The 9,131-nt window shown below is 35.0% G+C and overlaps 2 protein-coding genes across 5 annotated transcripts in view; one reads left to right on the top strand and one right to left on the bottom strand.

Moving 5' to 3' along the window:
- LOC108736724 (heparan sulfate glucosamine 3-O-sulfotransferase 1) overlaps positions 1-9,131 on the bottom strand; it is a 135,512-nt gene that overhangs the window by 100,344 nt on the left and 26,037 nt on the right. The gene's annotated exons all lie outside the window — the stretch shown is intronic.
- Positions 79-5,000, top strand: LOC112904365 (chymotrypsin-2-like). Its single transcript, XM_025974195.1, has 5 exons — positions 79-206; positions 1,185-1,563; positions 2,535-2,673; positions 4,283-4,555; positions 4,851-5,000. Exons 1-5 carry the CDS (start codon positions 161-163, stop codon positions 4,998-5,000), a joined length of 987 nt encoding a protein of 328 aa, XP_025829980.1. The 5' UTR covers positions 79-160.

The following is a 9,131-nucleotide window of genomic DNA, read 5'->3' as shown; positions in this document are numbered from 1 at the left end:
TGAGTAAATTTTTCAGTAGGAGGTGCGTTACTATATATACCGTTAAAGTCCATACTATATCGAACTCAAATATTATCTTGTGTACTATTGTTCCCAAAACGCTTACAAATAATATTATTTTAAAATACATATGCAAGTCGTAGTTGATAACTGAACGATAATGAAGATCTTTTATTATATTTTTCTGACAGTTTTCGGCGCAAGTGGTAAGTTACTATATAATGTTAAATATAAAAAGACAATGAAAATATATCCCTCGTATTGAACCCTCTACAAAAGAACTTAAATTAAAGGGTTAATATTTGTGACTATCATAATATCAACTAAGTCACCATGAAGTCGCTTTAAGTATTTTGAAAATTGAAAATAGCTGTTTTTATGTATCTATTACATATATATATTGAGAGCATATTTAGTGATAATTGTTTCAATTTGTTTTTAACAATCTTTAAATTTAGAAAAAATATTTTTATTCATTGCACATAATCAACTGATAAATATAGGTACATTAGGATTACAATTAGATCAATATTTAGTTTTATCACCGTTGGCCGCAATACACAATTCCAATCGGGAATTCGTACTCCCGATTAAAGACTCCAAATATTTAGGGACCAAATCGTTCCAAACGGTCTCGATTTTGGCCATCCAATTGTCAATCGAGCGTTCAGTCTCTTTCTCAAGGGTATCTTTCATCAATTTCAATAGTGTAGCGCTCATGGTTTAGTGATTCACCCGTTCGCAGACGCCGGACAGTCTGGTAAACTGTTGCCTGGGATATACCCGTTATAGCCATCAGGTATTGCGGGTCCGTGTGGCCTCTATCCCAGTGTCACTAGAGTGTTCTTCTGGTATCGAGTGCCGCGATCTTATGGCCAACTTTGCTCTTATTTTCCATCAATACTACTGATAATTGTATGGCATGTGACACAACAATCGATTGGTAATTTGATTCTCAATTCAAATGTGTGCTTTGTTTTCATGGTAATAGCCTAGCATCAAATGAATCAATCAAAAACTAGGTGACATAATTTTATAGCTAAATCTGCTCCCAACAAGGTTTAACAGTTCTTTAATTGACCCATCCATCCAGCTATGTTAACCTCGTCACTTTAAGCAAAAAATTCTACCATTAGTATACATATTATTGTACGGAACTGATAATTACAATTTAATGTACATAGTTGCAGAAAAATGTAATAATCGTATTAATTCCAATGGAGATTATTCCAGTCGTCTTTCTCCGGGGGTTTTTACAGAAACTGAACACTTATACAAATATAAACCCCATTCTCATGAATTGCATAATCACTATGCTAATGATAAGGATTATAGTGGTGAAATGCATTTACCACCTCGAAGAAAAATTGATAATTTCGTCAGTGATGACGTAGACGCAGACGAACCTACTAATAGAATTGTTGGTGGAGAAAAGGTTAATAACATTGAAGAATACCCTTTTCATGTGGTGATGATTGGTGAAAATGACGAACATTATAGAGTTTGCGGAGGAGCAATAATTGCAGATAAATTCATCATCACTTGTGCTCACTGTTTTGTTAGGTAGGTGAAACAAAATATACTTAAATGTTTATAAGCAACAACGTAACATACAGCAACATCAAATTTTTCATATTTACAATCGACTTATAGCAAGACGAGACAATACGATATTGTCTTAACTGATTCAAATATTATCTCAAGAATTATTGATCTCAATGTTGATATAATAATAAAAAAGAAGGTTTGTTCCAGCATGCACAAGAGCCCAGATAACTTTTTGAAGTCAAACTTCTTTACGCACGGTAGGATAAGTTCGCTTCACGCGAGTTGCTACGTAACGAAATCATGCAACGGTTGTCCGCCCTCTACTCGGCCACGTAGTCGAGTTCGTGGTGGGGATAGCTTGAGCCGTGAGCGCGCTTCAATGCAACGTTCGTTACAGGCAACTCCGGCATGTATAGTGTAAAATTTAAATTCGTAGTGTAAAATAATACCATTAAACCAATTTCTTAACCTCTATCCCGATATGTTTCTGTGTTTAAAGAAGTTTCACTTCAGTAGCGTGTTATATAAATAATTACACGTTGTTTTTTTTTGCTAAACATTTGTATTGTATTATACGCTCTACAACGATGTAATTTATAAAACAAATTCAACTTTAGTCGTAGTGCTTAAAATAATATTTCACACCTCAATTGTAGATATCCGTATTAAAAAAACAGTAATTATTTTGATTTGCAAAAAAAAATTATATGCACGAGAGGATTCTCTTTTGTTAAAATAAAACAAGATGATGTTTTGTTTATTTATGTCACGTACATAAAGGATCGCATGTAGAAAACCTCATAAAATCAGCCAAAATCACAATTTTTCAAAAATTCCAGCGGGACATAAATTGACCATATTAGAATGTTCGTCAATTGCACCATAATATGAACTGACTGCATTTCATTATTACTTAAAAGTAAAAAATTGGTTTCGTAAAAACAGAATAACAAGCACATATGTTAGATAAAATGATGTTGTTGCAGTATTGATGCTGTAGACCATCACGTGAAAGCTGGAATATCGAATTTACTGCAGAAGGCGCAAATTCGAGAGGGTGCTAAAGTATTTAAACATAAAAAGTATCCTGGTGGCTACTTTGAGAACGACATTGGACTTCTAAAGGTATGTTCAAATAAATGTCGACTTCCATTACCGAATTAATTTAGGCAAGTACCTATTATAAATGTTATGTTACTTTGAGTAACACAAAAAGATTGTAAATAAGACTAACACTAAATCTAGGAGCGTCAGATGGTCGTACGTTGCGGGTTACCCCGTTTTTCGCGCTACAATAATTTGAAAACCCATCATCATCATGAGGTTATCAGTCTTAAGACTGGTTAGACACGCACCTCCACTTTTCCTATCCTGAGCTAATCTTTGCATTTCCCTAAAACTAGAACAACCCCCATCCTTAACTACTTCCGAACAGTGATCTAATCTAGGTCTACCTCTACCCCTCCTAACTTCCGTTTCTGCCTCTAATATGTCTTTCACTAGACCTTCATGCCTTAGAAGGTGTCCTACTAACCCATCTCGCCTGTTTCTTATTAACTTCCATAGAGTCTTCTGTTCTCTTACTCATTCTAATACTTCGTCATTTCTAACCTTCTCTATCCACTGTATCTTCATCATGCCCGTGTAACATCTCATTTCGAACGCTTCTAACCTTTTCTTTTCTGCCGCACTGTCCATGTTTCGCACCCATACAGCGCCGTGCTCCAAACAGACACCTTTAACAAACTTTTTCAAATTTCTAAATTAACCGTTCGCGAGATTAGAAGTGACCTCTTTTTATTGCAAGCGTCTCGACTTTACGCTATCCTCTGCTGTATATCCCTACTACTCCTTCCGGCCTGACTCATCTGACTTCCTAGATACCTATAATCGACCACTTCTTCTAATTTTTCGTCTCCTATATTTATATTCACTCTTGCTCAACTTCTTCTTCCCTTGGATATCAGTTTTTTGTTTTGCATTTATTTATTTTCATACAGTAGTGTTTTGTCAGTACCGCTTCCTTTTTATCTCTAAGTGTTCCTTGATAGATGCTAATACTGCTATATCATCTACAAATCTAAGCATACTAATCTTTTGTCCCTGTATATTTATCCCTACAGTTGTACTGTCTTTAATGATGTTGATCGCGTCTTCCATGTAAAGATTAAAAAGTAGCGGTGACAGTGTGCATCCCTGTCTGACTACCTTCCCAATATTTACTCCTCTACGTTGCAGTCCCAGCTCTATAACTGCCTGTTGGCCTTTGTACAAACTAAGTGTCATTCTTCTACCTTTGAAAACCCATAATTAGCAAAATTAAATACAGGGTAAACAAAGCTTTTTGAAAATTTCGTAATGGCCGGCTTGCTCAACTAAACATAGGCGTTACCTCTAGCCTGCCTCGGCTGTATGAGTTTGAAAAGATATTTTTCTTGTGAGGCAATGCATAGACGGATAGCCGAAACAGATTTGATATCGATACCGTCAAAGCGAAGCTTCAAGTATAATGTAATGTTAAATTATCGTGTAAAGATTTTTATGTATTTACCCCACAAAATGCCGTTTTTATTGTCTCCCGTCTAAAACCCGCATCTTTAATGCCGGTAACCCTGAAATGAGGAACTAGCAGGTGGCAACCCTAACTAGACCTCATTGCTAAAAAATGTGTAAGTGGAGACTGCCATTCTTCTCAAACAACGGTTCAACAAAAGATTAAAACAGTTCCTTCCAGGTTAAAGAACCGTTCAAATTTAGTGCGAAAGTGGGAAAAATAGGCTTGCCTCATGCTGCTGCATGTTTTATAGTGGGCGACATTGTAACAATCCTAGGATTCGGCCAAACTACTGTACATCCAACTGAAATACCGAACGAGAACCTTCACGTCTTAAAAGCTCCACTGACTTCCCGGGAAAGATGTATGGAACGAAAAATTGAATTTGTGGGCGTTGAAATGACAGAGAGAGTGCTTTGTACTGATACGCCACCAGGTTATGGTGTATGTTTTGTAAGTGAGCAAATATTTAAAGATTCTTTCATAAATTGTTCTTATATTTATTTTTAATGTTGGATTTAACGGCTGAATTATAACGTTCAGATGAAACGCTACATTGAGATAATGGTTGAGTACGGTTTATAGAAAATAGTAAATGGCCTTATACAATTTGTAATTTTCCGAAATATGAGGAATATTCCAAAAACTGTGAATGTGAAATTGCATTGCTAACCCTTTGTGATTGCGTTTCTCTTCCATTTTATCTCGAGAGCTACAGAACAGAGTTTGTTACCCATTAATTTTTTAGGGAGACTCAGGTGGGCCCATGGTGATAGACGGATACGTCATAGGGCTAGTGGCACATGGAAGTATGTGTGCCTTAGGCGAACCTGACATATATACCAGTGTAACGTTTTACCTTAAATGGATACACAACATACTTACAAATTATCAATAAAAGTAATTCAGTTTATCTCTTTTATTATATATTGCTTTTAGTAAACTGTACTTATTATGTTACTAATAAATGGGATTTATGGTATTCGATTCTCAAAGGTAAATGTGATTGACTGTTAGGTTTAGACAGGGGGCGCTACGGGAGACAATGAGATACATTGACAGGATGCCTTCTTCAGGCGTGGACGGCTAGCTAGAGACGTATTAGAAGTAAGGACAAGAGTTAAGAAGATTAGTGTTAGACGTAGATTAGCTTAGATTACTATTCACAAATAATTAAGGATGTGAAATGTTTTAGTTTTTAGGGAAATACGAAGATTAGCTCAGGATAGGAAATGGTATAGGTGCCTGATCAACCAGTCTTAGGACTCTTAGACATTCAACTTGTCGTACTAAGTAATTTTGAAGAGAACAATTAATTTCAATTTGTTTGAGTGAAATAGTAACCAAAAGATAATTTTGTTGTAATTTGAAAAAAGTCGAAACAATTTTGTACAATTTATTCTAAATAATGTTTACAGTCAAGATTATATGATTATCATAAGGTCGTCAGTCCTAAGACTAGTTAGACGCGCACCTCCTCAAAATTATATAAATTAATTAAATTTTGGTCGTTTAATTGGAAGTTACAATTAGTTACCCTACTGATTAAATGTGAATTTGCTATTATAATCGAAAGGATTGAACAACATTGCCATGAACGTTGGGATGAAACGCTTCAAAAAAAACAGTTAAATATGGCGGTTTATGTAAAGAAGACAATGATGCTCAACCACTGGTTGGACCAAATATTTAGATGAAATAGTTGCATTAAAAGTTCATAATTATACATCCTCTTAGCAAATGCTTAAAGCTGATTGGAAACATTATACGAGAGCGACACTCAAAACTAATTGCACACTTCTTCATAGTTCAAATTCAATTCTTTAAATAAAACAAATGGTTTGTAGTGATAGCGAACGTATGATCCAATTCAACCATAACTGAAAACTTGCATTCTTGCGAAAACGCTAAAAGAGACGTAGAAAAACCAACCGAACGAATAATGAAATTTGCGCTCTCAATAGAAGTAAGGGTACCCCCCACCCCCTTGTAAATACTCGTTCAATATATATATCGTTATGCAAACTCTTCAATTTTAATTAACTCCCATAATGTTAATTCGTTTTGTAAATTGTGCGTGATCAATAACTACTCTACGCACAAGTAGTTGTTGTTATAATTTACTTTGATTTTATTAAGGTATTGTTCAGATACCTATAAGTGATTATAATTATTAGTAAATGTCTAGTAGGCGATATACCTATTATTATGCATAAAGTTAGTCATTCACTTTTGTGTCATTGTTACCTTTATCTTTCTTTCTAAAATTATTTTACTGTTATAAACTGTACGATAATGAAGATATTTTATCTTATTTTTTCGACATGTGTCGCTACAACCGGTAAGTTACTATAGGACGGTAAACTAAATAGTTTTTCAGTAGAAACCGGAAGTTATAAATTATCGTCTTCAATATCAATTAAATGTAAACCATCAAACATTTTAAAAACTGTATTCGAATAAAATGCGATGGCATATGTATACTCCTTGCGATAACGACTGAGATTCAATTTTGATTCAAACTCCTAAACAGCATCAAAAATATCAACATACTATTCTGATTTTTATATATTTTTTTTAATCGTTAGCAGTTACTTAATACAAATTATCATTACAAAAATTCTAAAAATTTGAAACTTGTTAAAACATCATTTCATTAATATGTATTATACTTTTGTATGAGATTAAAATTTAAAATTGTTTTGTTTAAAAAGTTTGATTATATCTGAATAATCCGAAATAACGAAAAATAGTTTTATAGTTGTAGCGTAAAATCAAAATCAGTATAGTGTAATAGTTATGTGATAACATAAGGTCTTATCAAGGTGGCTTTTCTGAAGTGAAATTAATGTATTAACTTCTAAAAAACTTGATAAAACCTTACACCTAAGGCGAAACGTTGATGGTCGTTTTTATAATAAAAAAAGTATTACCCTATACTGGCTTTGATTTTACATTACAATTGGAATAGCATTAGAAAAGAAAATGGAAATTAAAGCATAAAAGGTAAAGGGAGGGGTACTGTTTAGCGTGACGAGATGTGACAAGGGTGAAGGGTAGTTCTGAGGAAACGTGACGTTCGCTGTACATCAATTGACAGTCTGTAAATAAATATAGCTATATATTTAGGGGTCGTGATAATTTGCAATTTTTTCGTTTAACTTGAAAGCTTATTTTCTCGAGGACACATCTCCCAGAGCTTTTGTAAACCCCCCCCTTCTCCTGCATTCTCTCCAAGAAACTCATTGTCTACTAGAAACAGCGAAAATTGTATTTCTTTTTGCTTCATTTTTCCTCCCCTTTCTTAGTACCACAACGCATAGCAACTTCCACACTGCCCTACACAACGTAATATATAATTTTTCCGCCCCTACATGTTCCTTTTCTTGAGCCTAAATATAAAATAGCCTGAAGGAGCATTCAATTTTCACAAAATTTCTGTTGGTTACTACCCTATTTCTAAGCCATTTAACACAAATGTTCTAAATGAGCCCAACGACTTCATTGCGTGTGAACACTTAAGTGGAATCAGTATTGGAAATCTGTAATGATAAGGTGGCTTATCAAGAACAACATCTCAACTAAAAAAAGAGTAGGTACTCATAGGAACCTGTAAGGAGAACGTTGGCCGCTAGTTTTGCATTTCAAATTTCTCGAGTGAATTTATTCAAGGCAAGAATAGAGCTACTGCTACACTATATTTACATTTATCGCCGAAGTTGGACAGTTCCTCGGTCTTTACAAAGCAAAATAACAGACAGAACAGGTAATTTACATTTATGAACCTCCTGCAAGATTAGATACAAGAAGAGGTTACAAAATTATTACAATATTAGGAATTAAATTCTGCTTAATTCAACATGATTTTATCAGACAGGCAGCTAATAAGTATTAGAAGTTTTCACTAACAACTTCCCTCATTATCATCATCATAAAGTCGTCAGTCCTAAGACTGGTTGGACACTCATCTCCACCCTTTTCTATCCTGAGCTAATCTTCGCATTTCCCTAAAACTAGAACAGCCCATATCCTTAACTATTTGCGAACAGTAATCTAATTTAGGTCTACCTATACCCCACCTAACTTCTGTTTCTGCCTCTAACATGTCTCTGACTAGGCCTTCATGCCTGAGAAGGTGTCCTACCAATTTATCTCTATCTATTTCTTATTGACTTCCATAGAGTCCTCTGTTCTCTTACTCTTTCTAATACTTCTTCATTTGTAACCTTCTCTATCCACGGTATCCTCATCATTCACCCGTAAAACCAGAACAATCCACATCCTTAACTACTTGCGAACATAAATATAATCTAGGTGTACCTCCACCCCTCCTGATTTCCGTTTCTGCCTCTAATATGTCTCCGACTAGACCTTCATGCCTGAGAAGGTGTTCTACTAACCTATCTCGCCTATTCCTTATTGACTTCCATAGAGTCCTCTGTTCCCCTATTGTTTCTAATACCTCTTCATTTTTAACCTTCTCTATCCTTATCATTCGTTTGTAACACCACTTTTCAAACGCTTCTAATCTTTTCCGCCGTGTTCACCCTTCACGTTTCACACTCGTTCAGCGCCGTGCTCCAAACATCACCTTTAACAACCTTTTTCATATTTTCCTAAAACATATCCGAATACAAAATGCTTTCTGTTTCTAGACAGTGTATCGTTTTCTAGATAGTTAAAACATGTAATATTCAAATAGAGGCAGTGTATCGCCTTCTGGTAATTATTTGCTGCTAATGAACTAATCATCAACATAACGTCGTCAATTCTAAGACTGGTTGGACACGCACCTGCACTCTTTCCTATCCTGAGCTAATCTTCGTATTTCCCTAAAACCAGAACAACTCACATCCTTAACTATTTGCGAACAGTAATCTAATCTAGGTCTACCTCTACCCCTCGTAACTCCTGTTTCTGCTTCTAATATGTCTCTGACTAGACCTTCATGCCTGAGAAGGTGTCCTACCAACCTATCTCGCCTATTTCTTATTGACTTCCATAGAGTCCTCTGTTCTCCTATTCTTTC

Source organism: Agrilus planipennis, unplaced genomic scaffold (genome assembly GCF_000699045.2).
Source record: "Agrilus planipennis isolate EAB-ADULT unplaced genomic scaffold, Apla_2.0 scaffold119, whole genome shotgun sequence".
NCBI classification, from domain to species: Eukaryota; Metazoa; Arthropoda; class Insecta; order Coleoptera; family Buprestidae; genus Agrilus; species Agrilus planipennis.
The sequence above is the reverse complement of the archived record's forward strand: the minus strand, read 5'-3'. Positions and strand labels throughout refer to the sequence as shown.